The following is a 19,639-nucleotide window of genomic DNA, read 5'->3' on the forward strand; positions in this document are numbered from 1 at the left end:
CGAAGAACTCCCTCACCCAGAAAGGACTGCAGACCTGGAAGCACCTCATGCCTGAAACATGACTCAGACAGAGCTGTTAGCTTGCCCTGTAGTACTTAACTAAATCAGCATACAGGGATTTCAAAGCAACGTTTCAAGGCAAACAAAATAAAAAGTACTAAGACAATAACACACCACCTAAGAATGCAACACGTTCCCACTTATGCAAGATGTATCAAAGAATGAAAACTAACTTTATCAAAGAAAAAAACATAAGCTAAACAGCTTGGCTATTAATAGTATCTGAACTCAGTAACTGCTAATATAATTATTTTAAAAATATTAATATTAAAAAAATAATAATTTGACAACTTTTCACTGCCAGGTTTCAGCCAACTCACAGCCAGAAAAGTCACCTACATTTTACACCCATCCATTTAGTCTGTGTTTACCAGGGAAATTATGTTCCCTTTCATTACTCAGCTTTGTTTCATCTGATTCAGAAATGCAACATAACACACTAAAGGTTTCGCCCTTACCTGGAAATTGGTTGTCCTTATTTTACACTTATTTATATATGCAAGTACATTATAGATTTATATATGTAAACATGGAAATTAAGGCTTTTCTTGGGAGTGGGAATTGTTAATAATTTCTTGTAGTATTTGAAAGACAAGGTACCAAGGAAAAGAAAGGCCAACCCCACAAAGATTTACAAACGCAGGAAACTTAATATAAATAGACCTTTTGCACTAAACAAGACCACACACACCCAGCATTCATATGCTGAAGAGCTGGCAAGCCTGAGGAATTAGTTTGCAATTTTTAGTACTTTCATAAACTAGGTTAGGATGGATTACTAGTAAAAACTAACTACAAAAGGAATATTTGTCTGGCTTCTCTGAATTGAATAAGGAAAAGACTGAAAAGAGCACTTTATGACATTTCTGTTGTGAGAAAAGTCTTTTAATGGAAATTTTCTAGCCTGAAACACTGAATGCAACAAAACACTTTCATGAACAGAGAGAGAAAACTAAGCAGTGAAAAGAAGGAACATATACTAACATGCTGAAAAGCCTAATGATATTTATACTCATTAGCTATTCTAGAGTAAAGAATCACAAATACCTCGCCTCCCTTCAATTATATCATGAAAAAACACAAAATTGCCATTAAAGTCTTCCAGGAAAAAAAAAAAAAAGGAAAACCAAGGAGATTAAAAAAAAGAACTATAACAAAAGCGAGTAGAAGCTCACAAGAGCAATCGATGAGAATCTACCCCTTTTTTTCAGGAGCATGGGGAAAAGATTATGGAATGATTAAGTGCTTTCTTTTTGCCTTTTTTTATTATTATTATTATTTTTTAAACCAACACCATTACCTCCTCTGTAAAAGATTATATGAAAAACAGAGAAAATTTAATACAACATTGTCTTGATCTGCTTACTCATAGTCCACTTAAAACCTACACAACATTCAGATTTCAGCATACTTATCTAAGAGACACCAGAAATCTCATACAATCATAAAAAGCATGTCGTCAAAGGAATCAGAAGTTGAACAAAACATAAAACTGCCTTCAGTATTGTGGATTAGTAGGTTTTAGTAAATTGTCCTCTCAAAGCATTTTAAGTACTGTGATGGCAGTCAGCACTGAAAACTCATCTCTGCTTTGAACTCTTCCAAATTTCTTCAGCGTTCCCTTGTTTGATAACTGCTTTACATTTATGAAGAACGGGCAAATGGAATAACACTAGGAGAACCAAACAACTCACATTCCCCATTTTGATCTTACTCCAGCCTAACACCACACAGAGATGATACAGATACAATGAAGTGATCAAAGATCAAATTGAAGCATTTTTATAATAGCTACAGGGCAAGTCTCAACTAGGTCTTATAATTTTTTCACTGTAGTTAAATTAAAATAAGCTATACTAAAATTTCAGTGTTTCAATATATTTTTTAGTTATTGCTTAAATCCTTTATTGATTTAGATTAGCAACAGACATCCTAAATCACACTATAGGATTCACAAATAAAAGCAAGTTGTATTTAGAAATAACTAAAGGAAAAGAAGATTTAAAGAAGTCAGTTACCACTCAAAACTTTTGTTCTGACCTGTTCTGAATTCACCAAAACTACAACCATGTTTGTTCTTTATGACTTTTTTTTCCTTCTGGTTAATATTCATCAGTCACTTTCATTGGTACAGAACAAGTGTTTGGACACAAAAGAAAGCATATAACTCCACCTCAATATAAATATAATAACCAGTGTGTAATAATTAGAATGAACATGCCAGAATTTAATTGCAGCAGAACTTGGTTTTGAAGTATACAACACTGCCTCATAACTCAGGAGAATTAAGTTCCTGACATGCTAGTTGAAAAATGGCTCCTTTTGCTACCCAATTAATATATGTAATCACATCTTTTTAGTAAATGGTAGCAGAAGTAAATGACATTCTGGCAAACTGAAGAGTGCAATCTTTCACACACTCGCTAGCAAAAATAACCTCACATTATTCATAGTATGGAGCACAGAATTCAATCTTTTCATGGCACCAATCCTTGAGAAATTAATTTCTCAAAATCTTTTTCGAAGTTTCTCGAATCTTTTACTGAAGCACATACAAAGTGCAGCACTGTAAACAGCAAACAACACCAAAGACGCACAATCTTCCTAGAGAGAAGAAATGCCCAACAAGTCTATGCACAGTACCTTCTGACTTTAAGCAAGTTTCTACATGTTAAAGTTAATGCATGTTGCTGGAAAAACACTGATTATTTTTTTTCCCGGATAATCAGATTTCTGGACCAAATCTCTTTCAGGCCTCATCTACACTTGGTTTGCTGTTGTTCTGGCTTTTTGTTTGTTTGTTTTTTCCATGTCTACCATTGAGTAATGTTGGGGGAACACACAGACATATTACCAATTATAGCTACACCAGCAAAAAAATCTTGATGTAGTCCCAGTTTTAAACCTACAGGAAAATAAATCTGCTCTAACGGCTTATTCAGTTTGAAATCACTGCTTGACAGCAGTACAAGGTCACCCTATTGTTGTAAAGCCGGCTGTCATTCTGGGGAGGCCCTCCTTCCTTTTGGTAGTGGCCAGCATTTATCTTTTCTGTACAAGGAAACTCAGATGTTTGTCAGCCAGAGACTACTGTATCATTTACCTATCGTGTTATTACCTTATAGTAGTTCTCACTGCTATATGTTCATGCTACATAGTTACCCCAGAATATAGTTACATATTAAAGATGTTTCAACAAATAGAGTGACTCAAATTCCTTGCCACTCACCCAGCGCTTTAAGGACACATTACCCCTGTCGAGGCTCAATTCTATGACCATTTTGTACACCAACAGAAATTACACTGATCAACAACTTGGCAGAACTTTTTACCTGCAGTCCTTCAAATAAAACACTACAGCTCTGCGCCACTAGTTCATTGTTTTCATATTACATAATATATTAGATCCAATATTTTTCAACTGTTTAAAATAAGAAAATGCAAACGTTGTCAGGCAAAGATTTGGATGTGACAGCAATCACAAAACAGACTTGATTAGATCAAATAAATGGTTCCTAACTGAAATGCATGTAGAGATTTGTTAATAAAAACTGCAACTTAAGTGGAAATCAAAGTTCAGAAACAGAAAGCAAATCTAAAAACTTAAGTATCGATCAGTGAATTTGAAACAACAGAAGTTTTACTCCATTACTCTGTACTTTTGAACAAACGAAGCTCATTTACAGAGAAATATATAAGATACAAAAATCAACTAAAAGAAGCTCCTTAAATGTGGATATATTCTACAAAATTGACAACTGTAAGACTATTTCCACAATTTACATGGCTATTGAGCAGCTTAACATTCAGAAGCCAAAAACAGATTAAAAATAGTTTCAGGTGCAACCAACACCAGCTTTTAAAGTTTGAGGTTACATGTACATGTAGTTTCAAAAGTAAATAAATAAATAAAATCACCACAAACAGCTATTATTTTGTCATAGTGAATGTTTTGGGGGTTGAGGGAGTTGTTTTACTTGTTGCTTTTTTGTTTGTAAAAAACAGCATTGAGTTCACAAAATACTTATACCTTCCTGTTCGGGAAAATATTTCAGTATGCTTTTTATCAGTTTTTATATTTATATATTGTATAAATATAAATTGTATATTTATATATTGTATACATTGTATTACTTCTAGAAATACAAACATGACTTTCAATTACATAGCTTCCTGGTAAATGCAGACTCTAAGTGACTCCAAACTACTTGGTAAGCACAGACTATATATAGGTGACTTTAAACCAGGTATTTTGCATAGCTTTAAACTAGGGAGTTTAAAGTCACTTATAGTCAATGCTCACCCGTAAGCAGCACAAGGTAATGTCTTCGGGGTTGTTCAGCCTGGAGAAGAGAAGGTTCTGGGGAGGCCTTGCAGCAACCTTCCAGTGCCTAAAGGGGGCCTACAGGAAAGCTGGGGAGGAACTCTCTCATGGGGTGTAGTGACAGGACAAGGAGTAATGGCTTTAAAGTAAAAGAGGGTAGGCTTAGATTACATATAGGGAAGAAATTCTTTACTCAGGAGGGTGGTGAAGCCCTGGAACAGGTTGCTCAGAGAAGCTGTGGATGCCCCATCCTTGGAGGTGTTCAAGGTCAGGCTGGATGGGGCTTTGGGCAACCAGGTCTGGTGGGAGGTGTCCCTGCCCATGGCAGGGGGGTTGGAACTGGATGGTCTTCCAACCCAAACCTTTCTGTGATCCTGCTGCCATTCTGCAATAAGCTCAAAGTTTCTGTTAATGTCATCTACCACTCTTCTACCAGCACCCTCAGCCTGCAGAAACCATGGGTATTTTTCCTCTTCCAGCCTCATGCATGTGTGTAATGGGCACTCCCACTTAAACACCCCAAACTACTCACAGCCCCACGCAGCCAGAAGCAGCTAGGAAGGGCAGTCACTGTGTGTTGCTGTGGCAGCAGGTCACTCACCAGAGCCCACACAGGAGAAGGGAAGGACAGATCACACAGGGAAAAAAGCAAGACTGTGGAACAGGGCTTTAAACTGGTTTCTGCTGCACCCTAAATTGGATGTCATAACATCATCTAATTCTAGCCTAGTATCTAGGTGTTATCTTCTGTAAGTCTTATACACCATCTACACTAGGCTTGCCACCACACCCGCTCTGTTACATGCCATTAACTAGCCACTTCTTGCTTACACATTTATATAATAAATGACATCTATCTATTACAATGAGAGAACATATTTAAGCCCAGTTTATTCAAAGACGCACGTCAGGGAAGGAAACATGAATACCATGTCATCCATGCATGCAGTCAGCCAGACAGCAGCCCCAAATGCCTTCACCCAGCCTAACTCTTGCAGCCTCACAGGGAGAACCACGGCAGCCTCGTGCCCTTGGCCTCCTCCTTCCTCTTGCTTGGGTGAATGAAGTGCCGGGCAGAAAGCACAGCCCAGAGCCAACCTTCTGAAGACAGCACAGGTTCAACTCACCCCAGCCACACTGCCACTGCAGCTAGCTGTCAAACTGAACCATCCCTACCACTGCCCCTCATCCTCCCATACACCAGATTTATGAGGTGCCACATCTTCAAGACTGCTAAACTCACCGATCAAAAGGATACTAATCCCAGACTCCATCTTTCATCCAAGAAGCTTCACATAGAGCTAAATTAACTCACTCACTGACCACATGGTGGCCAGATCCTGCACAAAGACCTAAGAGGTATTCAAGAGATGGAAATGCCCCTCTCTGTGGCAGCAGTAACTTAAATTGGCTTAATGGGATCATCAGATTGTAAATGAAGCTCCAAATCCCACTGCACACTTTGGGGAGCAGCACTACAAAGGCATCTTTCCATTACAATAATAAACTATGACATATGGGATCCTATTAGCACATGAAAACATGGGCCTTGTCCTGACTGACTAGGTTATCAGGAGTAAAGTAATAGTTTTGGAGTCTTCCTATTACACTTTCAATGAGATCTGAGTTGAAAAAGGAAGAGTAGGGATTTCCCCAAAATGTATGCTAATGTGAAGCAAAGCTGACACTTGGAAATGTACCCAGCTCCTGAGGAGTGAGATGACTGAAAGGTCTTCCAGCTAAGGAGGTCATGCAGAGACATCATAAGACTCCAGAGCATGAAGTACCACTGTTCCGTATCTCTGCTTTTTAATCCAAATATTGCCAACACTTCCACATAAGAGGATAAAGTCTCTTTAGCTCACTTGTATCAACAGCATTTCAGAAGGATACAAACCGTAGTGGCAAGCATTAAGCAGGTTAACTCTCCCAAACACCAACAAGAGGCCAAGGGGTCTTCAAGAGCCTTGTTTAGGAGTTCTTTCCCCGCAAAAAAGGGTTGGTTAAGGTCCTTCCCCCTCCCAGGAGCTCCTGCTGACACTGACACAGACCATCATTTAACCACACAATCTCAGCTCCTCAGTAATGAACCAGACAATTGCATATAAGTGTCAGCTCCCAACCAGGAATGGTCCAAATGGCCAAAAATAAAAAATAAAAAAAATAAAAATAAAATGCTAGGAATGATTATGATACGGGTAAGAACAGAAATCATTACTAAGGACTATATAAATCCATCAGGCAGCTGTGTCTTGGACACTCTAAGCAATGCAGTAGAACTTAGAACTGGAAAAGAAAGAGAAAGCTGGTAAAGGATGGAAAAAAAAAAATGAGGTAGAATGGTACAAACAGTTAAAACTGGACTTTTCAGACTACAAAATGAATAGTTGAGAGAGTTTGTAAAACTACAAAATCCTGTGTGGCATGAAGAAGGTAAGTTGGGAGCCATTATTAACCATTTCTTTCAATACAAGATGGGAAGACATTAAACAAAACTAGTAAGTTAAAAAAAAGAAAAAAAAAAAAAAAAAAGAAAAGAAAAAAAAGACCATAGCTTTTTCCATAAAACATGTAGATTCCTTTCTACTCTGTGATGTGAACACTAAAACTGATACAGGCTGAAGATGTTATTAGGCACAATTGTGGTTACAAGAAACCACTTAATGACATTAAATACCAACACATTGTTTCTGCGGTCACAGTATCCATCCAAAATCACTCACCTTGCCCATATCACTCTCACAAGGGCCTGCCATCAGACTGGAAGCTGGGCTAGGTGGACCTCTGCCTGAACCCGTGTAGGTTTCTTCACCCTTCACCTCACCTCATTCTTGAATTATCTTAAGTAGATCTTAAGTAAGGGCAAGACAGCTACTTGGTTTAAGATGTACTGTTTACATTAACTTATCAAGGCCTACAATAATCTCTCGAGCAAAATGGACTAAGCAAAACTTCTTGGGTCTGTGTCTTCTGGGTGATTTCAACCCCACTTTCACAAGGTCCATTTTGAAAATTAATACACGTGTTATAATTGAACATGTTATAATTGAACACACAGGTGTTCTCTACAAGTGATCTCTACCACAGAAGAGAGATGAACGCATAAAGGAAAGTAAAACATTTGGGAAGGAGGGGGTGGAAGTGATAAAATAAGTTTGCTTTTAATTCCACTCATCATCCATATAATTTGTCAATACATTTTAACAGCTTGGTGGAAAAAAAGCTACTGAGAAGTCTCTTATACATACACGCCTACCTGCACAAGTGTGTCCTGTATATCATATGCTAATTGCTTCAGTCATTTTATTCTTGAACGTGGCTACAACTTTTATCATTCTGACAGCAAAAGGTTAATTTAATTACTTAAAAGGATTTAAAAGCATTTTCAAAACATGCTTAATTTCTTCTACATGATTATATATATATAAAAAATAGATGTACTTACTTTGGTATATTGGTGTATTTCTCTGTATATAAATGTATCAAACTACAAAATCCTTATAAAAAAAAAAAAAAAAAAAGTAACATTTCCTGCTTCATAATATCAAATTTCTGAGTTACTTATATTCTGTCTTTGGGAGAGAGAGAGAGTCTATTTTATCAATGAAAAAAAGATTAAAACAGAAATATTTACTCTTGCCTATTCATTTGTGATACCATAACTACTTTGCCTGAGAAAGTCTGAGGAATAACTACTCTCATAAAGGGCTTGAACTTATAAAACATACATACCTCCTTTTTATGCTTAATTATCCCTATACTGTGAAATACCACACAGTTAAATAACTCCAGGTAGGCTGACTCACTTCCAGAATTTTTATCTTTGCATCTTTCACTTAATATTAAAAAAAAAAAAAAAAAAAGCTTTCACAGATACTGTCTGAGGCAGTGCAAAGTATATTTCTACCAGCTAGCTGTCAAGCCGGCAGCATTTACCAAAAAAATGTTTTTTTTCCAAAATTTAAAAACACGCAAATTGCTAAAAATAATATTAACAAAAAAATGTATAAGCTTAAAATTATCAAGTTGTGAAAACAAGCTGAACTTGTTCTTTATCAAACTGTAGGAGTTACAGATGAAAGGAGGTGCTATATAAGGAATAGCCAGACTTCAACAAAGTACGTGCTGCCAAAACATTTTGGCCTAGATTCTGACAGGCACGCACCCAAGTTGAAGGGTCAGGGAAAGAGGCAGTGTAAAGAAACAATGTACAGAGACCAGAAAAATATGACACTGTGGATTATGGTTGGGTTTTGCGGGGGGTGGGCAGAGAGGAGCTGCTTGAGTGTTGCTTTTGAAACCTGTGGGAAAAGACAGCATTTCAACTGTGTGCAAAGGGGGCGGAGATAACACACAAGTACAATTTTTAAGACAGCAACAAATTACAAGATGCATCTTGTTCCTTTTCCTAGCTTGCTTCTGTTCCTCCTCTCGCCTTCTCATTTGCTTTCACGGAGCAGCTAACAACCAGCACACACATGCTCTTGAGGATGGCCAACTTTCAAGAAGCCTGAATTCTGGCATTCAATTAGACACCTAACAAACACATCCAAATTTACATGGGGAGTTCTGGATCTAGCCAACATCCACTGTTCAGAGCGTGGTGCAAAGCATCATAAAAATGAAATAAAAAACTAATTAAAGCAAGACAGACAGATTTGTGAAAGGTCCAGACTGAACTAATATCCTCATTAATAAGCAAGAAAAATTAACAATGTTTTAAATTGTTACAATGCCAACAGTAAGAAAGGAAGCTGAAAATGAGTTAGGTTACATTTAACACTGAAACCCACATGCTCTTATATTAAGGTGGAGAGGACGGAAAGACAGTCAAATGAAGATGCCTGAAAAACAGTACTCCTGTTAAAAACAGAAGATTGCTATGAGGAACACAAATGCTCCTATATGCTGGCTATATAGATTGTATACCAGAGCAAGGCCCTCACTGGAACTGACATACAAACCCCAACCATGTGTCCTGCATCCACTAACAGAGTGATGAAGTCTAATCAACAGGGAGAGGAAAAAAATACAAAACTGCTTCAGGGACCAATTTAGTAACAAAACCAAAGTCTGTAGCAATTATTAAATTCAGAGCCTTCAAACCAAGATCATAAGCAAGTGTTCAGTAAGGCATCGCTCTACATGTGCTTACTGAATGTATTTAGTAAGTGTCCAGTCATCATACCTTACCTAAACTGAGCACACTGGAAGCATCAGCTACCAACAAATCCATTTCTCCAAACCTTCGAGAAAGTCCAGTCAAGCCTGTAATTAATAAGCCTCTGACCAGCACAACACATCAGTATTTTTGATGTTTAGTAATAGGAACTGCAGTCTGTAGCTGCTGACATGCTGCACAAAAAAAAAATGAATCTCATGTTTCCTAGATACAATTGTTCAACTCTTTGACAAGCTTCACCTACTCTGGTCAGAATGATCCTGAACATTCCTCTCAGCTTACTTAATACACACCCCAAGGTATGAACCTGACTTTCTGTACTTTCAACTCCAAGAAGGGCTAGAGTTTATGCTTCTCAGCATAAAATACCATGGACAATGTAAGTTATCAGAACTTCCCACTCTTCTTCCACCAGTGAACAAAAACTTGTATTAGCCTGACAAGTTACAGAAAGCAAAATCGCTGGTCTGATTTCAGTGTGGTTTTGAATGAAGAGATGTCAACGCTTCAGAACCTTTTATTTTAGCTACTCCTAAATTGTGCCAACATCATACATGGTACGCATCCCTTCCCCTGGTAAAAGCCTTGTAGATGCTTACGTAATTGTACGGTTCTGATACGCAGACACCGAATTATAGGCACCAAAGTCAGCCACACAGGACGGATGTAATCTGTTCAGAGCAGCCCAATTTACCTTATTGCTTCAGCACATTTCTTAATTGACAGTGACACATCTCAAACTTCTCAATTAAAAATTAATTTATAGGATCGGGGGGAAAAAAACAGCCTCCAAACTATGCATCAGCCCTTATGAAAACCCTCATGAAAACTGCTCTTCCAAGTCTCACGAGCCTAGATACTTTTATTAGTGGCGGTTCTCGAGCTCAAGCTTTCCTATCGATATTAAAGAGATGCACACGCTTGTCCGACTGATGCGCCCGGCACAGCAGCGAGTACTGTTAACAAAAAAAGAGCAAGAACAGAGACGGGAAAGCGCCTGAAGTCTACTTCGGGCTGCTCCACGCCACGCTGGAGCGACACAAGCCCACGCTACAGCCCCACGGGGACCGACGCCGGGTTCTGGCCACCGGCAGCGGCGGGGGGCTCCGGGACAGGGCGCCCCGTGCCCCCTGCTCCCCCCGGGGGCTCTGCCCCGGGGTCCCCCCCGTTCCCAGCGTCCCAACCCCGGGGCCGCAGCCCCCCCCGTTCCCAGCCCAGTGCCCCGGGCTTTCATCCCGCAGACCCGAGGGGAGGAAGGGGCGAGAAACTCGCGGCTTTCAAACAAAACGGACGCCTCCCCGCACGCCGCCTTCCCTCCCAACGCGGTTCTCTTATTTTTTATTATTGTCCTTTTTTTAAAAAAAAAATCCCCTTTTAGGAAAGGGGGCGCCCCGCGGGGAAGCGCTGGGAAAAGTTTCGGCGGGGGAAGGGGGCGGCGGCAGCTCCGGCCCCGCCGCCACCTGGGAGGCTGCCGCGGCGGGAGGAGGAGGAGAAGGGAGGAAGGTCGGAGGGCGACTTTACAAGGCGCCCGATCCCTCCATGCTGCACCCCACAGGGCGGCGGGGGGAGAAATAGGGGGATGTACGGGGACGGGGGCATCCTCCGCAGCTCCACCGCCGTCGGGAGCCGCGACCCGGCGCCGAGCCTCCCGCGGCCCCCGGCCCCTTCCTTTCCCCAGGGCACCCTCACCTGGGCGCCGAGCGGCGACTCACCTGCGGAGAGCTGGGCCCGGGCCGCCCCGGGCAGCGCTGGTGAGCAGCCGGCCAGCAGCAGGGCGAGCGCCGCCAGCAGCGGCAGCAGAGCGGCGCCGGCCCCCCTGCCCATGCCGACTTGCCGAGAAGTTTCCCAAAGCGGCCGGGGCTGCCCCGGCCCGCGGCGGGCGGGCGGGCGGAGCCGGCCCGGCCTCCCCCCGGCCTCCCCCCGGCCTCGCCGGTCGGGAAAGCCCCGCGCCGAGGGGCGCCCGCTGGCCCCGGGGCCGCCCGCTCGGGGCAGCGTCTGCGGCGCGACGGGCGCAGCGACGGCGGCAGCGCCGGCTCGGCTCCGGCTCCGGCTCCGGAGTTACTTTGCCGCTGGGCGAGCGGGGAGGGAGGGAGGAGCCGAGCGCGCACGGCCAGCCCCCGCTCCCCGGCACTTGGCAGGGGGAACGTGGGACTCCGGCCCCGCAGCCCCGGAGCGGGCGGAGCGGCGCCCGGCAGCGCCTCCTGCTGCAGGCGCGGGGGGCAGCAGCGGCTCGGCACGGCTGGGAGCGGAGCGGAGCGGCTCCGCTTTCCTCGGCACGGCTCGGATCGGGCACCGCCGCCGGAGAAGGAGGAGGAGGAGGAGGAGGAGGCGAGGGGAGGAAGGCCGGCGCCGGGTCGTCCCGGGCGCGGCGTGCGGGGTCCTGCAGCCCCCGCTCGGCTTCGCTCGCTGCTCCTGCCTCTAAAAACGCCTCAGAGCGCGTAGCGTTATTGCCGTGCATCGAGCAGACTGGCTCTGTCTTCCAGCCGGGATTTTTGTTATTTTTATTTTTTTTTCCCCCCTCCCCTCTCTTTGGCAACACTCGCCTGGCTCGTCGTGCCAGTAAAGTCTCGTTGATCGGAAGTGAAATTGTAATTAACAGCACCGCCATTTGCGCTGTTATATCCACGTGTAGCGAAAAGCTGACCTTCCCGACAGGTCTACACGCAGATAGACGGCTCCGGCACCCGCGTGCGGTGAAGCAGGATCTCCCCGCCACATCCAGACTCGGGGTCCGCGATGCCACAAAGGCCCCGCTCCGTGTCTCACAGCTGTGCAACTCGTGCACCCAGAAAGCATTTGGAATAACAGGTAAAGGCGCCAGGGCTGGAATTTTTCTTTGACAGAGTATGAGTTCCTTCAAAAATTTTAAACCAATTTTTAATGAGTTTTTCTCTTTTTTTTTTTTTTTTTTTTTTTTGTTTGTTTGTTTGTTTCTCTTGCACAGCAGCTGGTAATTAGACGTGCTATGTAATGCTCGCAACAGAACCCGAGACCACTGGAAACTTGCAGGTTTTATTGCAAACTGGAAATTCAATCCAGGTTCATCAAAGGTTTTGCTGTGATTCCAAATCCTTTCCAGCCATTGTGTGGCAACTGATAGGTTTTGACTCAAAACCCTGCAAACCTTCATGTTTTCACAGCGGGGGGGGAAAAAAAAAAAAAAAAAAAAAAAGTTAAACAGCAGTTTGAAGTACGTGGTAGCTTGTATAACAAAGCACACCCCAAAAAAACAAACCAACAAACAAAAACTCTTCCACCTCTCCACCTCTACAGCTGGAAACCTCTGTACTTCATTTGGGTGGAGTGGCCAAAAACTTGCATGCTTACTGTAAAATACAAAATTATATGCTTTAGTGAACACTGGCTCTTTGTTTGAATTTAGGATGGGAATTTCATGAGGCAGATCTCGTGACAGCCAGTGTTTCAGGAAGGATGGGCCACGTGCTGGTTGCAAGTAAACACGGGAAATTCTTCTGAGCAAGGTGAAGGAAAAGCAGTGTGCTGGCCCTGCTTCCCATGCATTAGGCTGCATCATGATTGCTGTGGAAATTTTTAAGGAAAACAAATTCCTTGTGTGTGTGTGGTGGAGTACATGTGTATCTGGTGTTGTCCTGTTGTGTGTGTGTGTGTCTGATGGGGTTAGCTCCAGCTGGGAGCCATGCAGCTAACACTGTAAAAGATGAATGCCAGCCAGACAACTCATGGGTAGCTGAGGAGGTCAGGGGAAGAGGAGGACCAACACGGCCTCCCCATAACCTTGCAGCAGGTTACCCCGGTGACCAGTACTGCCGATAGCTGTATCCATACTGTTGGCAAGGCTGTGCAGTACCAGCTCTCTGCTCCCTTGGTCAGGCCTGTGGCAAAGGGTTGTGCTGAAGCACGCTCCCCCTGTGCTTTATCCACATAGTTTCCTTATCTGCCAGCGGGAGTCCCCTGGGATTTTAACCTTTTCCGCTGCTCACGTTCCTATTAAAAGACAACAAAGAGGATTTTGATTGCTATTCTTTCCTTGAGTAGAGAGTTCAAGCTTGAGAGGTATGGGTGAGATGCGCACGTGACCCCACTCCTCTTCCAGGTACGTATCTGCTGAGATATTATGCACAGTTCTGCTCTATGTGCCTTCTAATGTACTTGGCACCCTGACAAATATTTTAACTTACATATCAGGTTAGACATCATTTTTATCTTATATGACATGAGTGGATTTATTTTTGTTCCAGCTTTTACATTTTTAGAGCTCTAAATGTTTCACTGTTTTTTGCATTTTCAATTAAGATCAAAGCGTACATATATTACCTCTTGAACGACATTTAGAAACTGTCCAAGGTAACGCCTTATATGCCAAATGTAACAGCAAAAAGACACAAAGGGCTCGTAGAAATGCCTTTCCCTTCATCTCAAGGAATATTTGGAAATTAAGGAAAGTATGGTCTTTATCCTGACAATTATGATCTCTAAATAAAATGCCAAATAAATCGGTGTCAAGTTTAAGCAAGTTTGATTCTGAAACTCTGCTAGATGCCTCCACCTTCTTTGCATTCCCTGTTAAAAGTTTCCCATTATACTTTTGGATGTTGCTAAGCCCGTCATAACATAGTTTTTTAACACCGGCTGTCATCTAATTTGGTTCCTAATGACTGACAACTGTCTAGCATAATACACCATCTCACAGTATAACATCATAAATTATCGATAATCCAATACTATATGACAGAATTTCTATCTGACATGGTATTTTCCCATGATATTTGCATGGTGTGTAAAATATTAAAATACATATTCCTAACCAGCAAAAATATTTCCCCTTCTCTCCCTCCCTCCCTTTTTTTTCCCCCATGAACTGTTAAATGTTCTAGAGCGTGAGGGGCTTTTGAGACATTTAAATGAAATTTATCTAGCCAAGTGATCAGATAGTCAAGGATGCTCATTATCCTGCTGCTCCCACCCAACTTTCCAGCCCTCTGTACTTTCACTTCCTTTGTGAAAATCTGCCTGCTTATTCTGTGAGCCCTAACAAGAATCAAGGCCTCATGAAAATCTGGCTCTTCAAGGTTGGAAATCCTTGAGAAAATTGAGTATTGTATCGACCCAAGTTTTCTTGATGTTATCCAATAATACCCGCAGCAGGGTCTTCATTGTGTTTCCACTTCTGAAAAAATTATCTCAGTAAGATGTACTGCAAATTTCAATTAAATGTATTATTTTACTGCCTGGTACTCAGAGGCTTTTTTAGAGCATACTAATTCCACGGAGAGCCAGCAGCCGATACCCTTGTCATAACAAACCATCACTGGAGAGAAGGAAACGATGCTGAGTGTCTTACTGATGCCTTTGAACAGTCTCCTGTCACACAGCTGCTTTTTCGATGCAAATGTGGAGCAGGTAGAGGGTCTAAAAAGGCTGGGGATTGCTTCACTGCTGCGTATTGCATGTGCACAGATGGAGTAAGATAATAGCTTGTTCAGGGAGCACCACATGTTCATCTAGCTACCTGTGGTTTATGGTGGGAACAAGGCATGCAACAAGGGAATTGTCCTGTGACTCTCTGTCCCCAGGGGCACTTCTGCATCTCTTGCATGCATTCTCCAGCTTCCCATCTGCAGATTTAGTGACAGGTTCGTGTCATTATAAGAGAGCTCTGTGGCATTTCCTGTCCCAAACCTCCTGTTCTTACTTGACCATCATTCTCAGCAATATTCAACTTTTGGGCTATAATTTTCCATTTTTTATCCAAAGACTGAATATTACTTTGCTCTGCTTGTCATTTCTGTGGTTTTGATAAAAATGGCCTGTGATTTTTTTTTTTGAAAAGAGTACATTCCCTATTATTGACCAAATTCCGTCTTATTTTTCCTTCGAGCAGACGAAATAGTTGACAACTGAAATATAGCATGGGAATAGCCTTCAAGAAGGAGTGAAGCATGGTCTTGTTTTGAAATAAATTGTTTTACTGAATTCCATCCCTTCAAAATTACATTGTACAATGCCTTTCTTATGTCAGAGTGCAACCCAGAAAGAAACTGACGTCTGAGTTTGCCTAAACATCAAAGGCACTGTTCTGCAAGTGTTTCTATTCGAGTAGAGTAAGATGCTAGTAAGATTCGATCCTGTAAGATGCTAGTCCATTAATGCAAGGGCCATTGGGAACTCATCTTTGGGAAGCTTCTGGAAGGTGAAGCACAGTGTATCAAACAGTGATTATGAATGCATTAAGCTCCTTAGAACTGTTTACTTTCAAATAAGCTCTTGCAGCACATTTTGTGTATGTACAGGTTTAAGCAAATGCCTCTTCCCACATTACCTAGAAGCCTTTTACTACTCTTCTAACCCCATGCCTTTCCTCGCAGCTTCATGATGGTATTCCTCATCAGAACCATAGGGGGAAAACTTCATTTTGTGTCATTGGGGAAGATGCCAACAAGACTTAGGAAGCTTCTGAGGACTTGCAGAGGTACATTGCATTTCTGCACTGATTAGTCAATTATTTTTAGATTAGCATACCTGTACCTGCTGCTTGCAATCATTTGAAAGCATGTAGAGCTTTAAAGTCCACAACATTAAAGCTTAGCTTGAACTCAGCTGAAGGCATTCCTTCAGCTTTTGGAACAACTCCAAAAGGGCACTCGGTATGCCTTTCAAGGATTCATAAGAACTTGGGAGAAAAATGGACAGATGGCCTTAGGGCATGTGTTGCCACTGAAGTACAAAAGACAAGGAGATCCAACAGTAAAGAACAGTTGAGTTGTATGAGGTCTTGCAGGTGTTAATCTGATGCAGTGAAAACTAGAATCTAACAGAAAAAAAAAAAAAAGTAAAAGGATAATAAATAGATGGCCAACTAGAACGATCATTTTAGCTGAGGCTTTTTGGGCTAAATCATTGGCTGTGATCAGAAGTATAAATTACACAGTATTGCTTCTGTTCCCTTATTAGGTAAATCTGCATATATTTGTGGCTTAATTAGGTGAAAATGCACATTTAAAATTCAGGGAGTAGAATGCTTGTAAAAAGTTAATGGATAAAAGGAACAAGCTGAAAGTAAAATAAACACCATCTAAAATCATGTTGCAATTTTCATTCAGATTTTATCTGCTCTTACCGTGTTGCGATTGGCACAAGCAACATTGCAATATTTTGTACTTTTGTACATAAAGAGAAATGCAGAGCTGAGTAATTTCCTCTTGAGAATCTTAAAAGAGCACACACTTTGTGAGAGTTGTCAAGTGGTAGGCCTGGAAACACTTACATCTCTCTTTCATAGGCTCTTTTTTACAAGGTTTAAATGATTGTGAGGTCACAAAGGAGGCACCTCATACAAAACAGACATCAGCAATGCATTTATAAATGTCAAACTCTCACCCCATTACCAACAAAAATTTGAAAACTTCATTTGAACAGTGTGATTCATCTGGGGAGAATAATGCAAGATGGCTATAGCCTCAAGACCTTTCACAATGCTGTTACGTCCAGTTGTGCTGCATCCAGTGATCAGTTTATTAAGGGACCTTGGAGGCAAATTAATTATTTAGGAGTACAATAAATTGTGAATTCAGTCTTCCTTCCCTTAATGGAAGTAGTATTCTTGTGATTACCCTTAGATATTTGACACATTGCTGAACTCTCATCTGAAAGAAGACCTATTTGAGCAAACCTTGAAATTAGACAAATAAAGCTTATAAATCAGAAATTACTTTTAAGTACCTGAGAGTGTTTAACCTGTCTGCTGGGATTGGTGGTGACTTTGTTTGGCTTACCCAGTCATAAATGTCCAGTATCGATTACTTCAAAACCTGTTGTTACTGGAAAACAAACAAACAAACAAAAAAAACACCTAGATTTGGCTTAGAGGAGAGCAATTACTCTCCCTGTAATAATTGTTTTTGTTACAGTAGTGTATTCAAAACTCTCTTATGAAAGCCAAATTTTTACGTTTCCACTTCTTCTTCTTAATTGGAAATTAACTGCCTGAATTTAAAATGATCTAAAGAAAACAACCCTGAGCATAAACAAGCAGGAGTAAGTGACAATATAAATAAATATATATATATATATCATCCATTCCTCTGGCACACTTATCCATTAAAAAAGAATATATTCAAGTTCTTGCTGTTAACCAAGGGATGGCTATGATTTGAATAAGAAAGCAGCTCAGGAAGCCCAGTATGATTCAAGTCTACTTTCAAAAATGTTAATGATAGCCAGGAATGAAAATTGGAATCTGCAATCAGTCCATACTCAAGGGAACAAGAATATGATTAAAGTCATTTCAAGCCCAATGCTATACTCACATTTATTTTGCAACCTCACTGACTACCAAGTGAAAGCAAAACTGGGGCCCAGGTATGTATACTTAATACCTGTAGCAATAGTACTTATCAGTGACAGCCCAACTGAAAAGGAGAGGTCATGTCTGGCAGCAGTTTTCTGTCATTAGCTGCAGCAGGGCAGGGAAAGATGCTGAACAAAAGCATAGCCCTCTCTTCTTCAGTCTACCATGTAAATTTGTCTGCTGGGACTGAAATATATGGCCTCTCAAAGAACAGAGGAATAGATATTGAATTCTTTCTTCACCTCATATGAAACTGAGCAATTTTTAATGCTCTGAAGATACTTTTGCAGAAACGATTGCTAAAAATTCATGGGTGCCATCTTGTCTATAGTTTTAGGCAGATTTTATCCTCAAGGGAAATTAATCAAGTTACATTAATACATACTCAGCAGACTCACAAGTCATAACTGACATCTCATATCATGATTGTTCATGTCATTCCACAAAAGCTTTCTGTATTAGAACAGTCTTTCATAAGACACTACTAAACTTCTCTTCCAAAGTGGAAAGTCTCATCAGATAAATCTCACAATCTCATAAAGACTTTGTCTCTGGGGTCCAACAGCTATTTTCTGGTTTCTCCTAGAATATTGCTGCCTCAGTGCCATGTACTTTACCTCCAAGATTTCAGTGTGACTTTCAGATATCTACCATAAAACCCTGAGTTTCCACTTTTATGTTCCTTCATTTCAGAGCTGAACTGTTCTCTTCAAATTCCCAGTTTTTAAAATAAGCTACTAAAATGGAAAAGGCTACCTACTCCAAGAATAGATGTGTATATATCTTACCCAAAGTAGGTTAACTTCTGCCCTAAGAGTTTATTGGCAGTTGAATTACCATACTTTGTCTTTGCAGGATGGCAAGTGACTCACTCTGAATTGCTGTATGTCAGGAGTCAGGATGTTGGAGTCATGCGTAAAGTTATTCTTTTCCTTTTTTTTTTTTTTAGTTCTAAATTTAAAACATATATTTCTTAAATCCAGTTTAAGCTGTGTAATACCTGAAATATTTCAGGTATTTCTCTAGAATAAGGATTTAGGAAATAAATCAGAAAACTTGGAGGAAGCAGCTTTGTGAAAGACAGTACAGAGGCAAGACACTGTAATAAATTTAATAATAATTTAAATAGTGTCAGGAGAGTGTTGACAAGTAAAAACTTTGCAGAGTGGAATTGGTGGGGTTTACCTGGAAACTTGTTACAGAATTTGTTGTTTCCTGAAAAGAGAGTTCACATAGATATTTGTATTACAAAAATGTTTTACCTGTCACTGTGGTTCATTTTAGTTTAAAAATATATTTCTTCTGGATTCTGAAATTCTTTTCAATTTAATGTCAGGTCCAAGGGAGATGTCAGTACATTTTATGTAGAATAATCTGGCAGCTTTTATAATGAGTTTGGCTGTGTTTTTTTACAAGGGTGACTTTCTATTATCATGCTTATCGCTCACTCAACTGATCTATATTACTGTCCATTTTATCTCAACAATGACAGACTATGGGACAGGAGAACAGTTCAGAAATACTTATGGAAAATCCAATGCAAACCTTCACCACCTATGAAAAATATATCATGCTACATTATTATCCTTTTATGTGCTGTAAATAAGCCTTCACACATCCTTTGTTTTGCCTACCTTCTTGCAGTTGCCACTTCCCTCAGACAAATCATGGTTCTCAGATTCTCAGCAATATTTGCTTGTGGACTGAAATGTGATTATGGAGCTTCCTTTCGTCTACAAGAGGG

The 19,639-nt window shown here is 41.0% G+C and overlaps 1 protein-coding gene and 1 long non-coding RNA gene across 15 annotated transcripts in view; one reads left to right on the forward strand and one right to left on the reverse strand.

Moving 5' to 3' along the window:
* PTPRK (protein tyrosine phosphatase receptor type K) overlaps positions 1–11,620 on the reverse strand; it is a 413,276-nt gene extending 401,656 nt beyond the window's left edge. For 4 of the 11 annotated variants that reach the window (XM_084515259.1, XM_084515266.1, XM_084515264.1 and 1 more), the window contains exon 1: positions 11,279–11,618. In XM_084515259.1, coding sequence (XP_084371385.1) covers positions 11,279–11,390 — 112 coding nt within the window. In that variant the 5' untranslated portion in view covers positions 11,391–11,618. Of the gene's footprint in view, positions 1–11,278 lie in introns of all 11 variants that reach the window. The other 7 variants (XM_084515265.1, XM_084515262.1, XM_084515261.1 and 4 more) reach the window with 3 other exon arrangements.
* A 238-nt stretch (positions 11,621–11,858) lies between these two features.
* Positions 11,859–19,639, forward strand: part of LOC311434802 — a 34,668-nt gene continuing 26,887 nt past the window's right edge. For 2 of the 4 annotated variants that reach the window (XR_014691739.1, XR_014691740.1), the window contains exons 1-3: positions 11,859–12,374; positions 12,514–14,948; positions 15,914–16,017. This is a non-coding gene — a long non-coding RNA (uncharacterized lncRNA). Of the gene's footprint in view, positions 12,375–12,510; positions 14,949–15,913; positions 16,018–19,639 lie in introns of all 4 variants that reach the window. The other 2 variants (XR_014691741.1, XR_014691738.1) reach the window with 2 other exon arrangements.

The sequence above is a fragment of the Aythya ferina genome (assembly GCF_964211825.1).
Source record: "Aythya ferina genome assembly, chromosome: 3".
Lineage (NCBI taxonomy): Eukaryota > Metazoa > Chordata > Aves > Anseriformes > Anatidae > Aythya > Aythya ferina.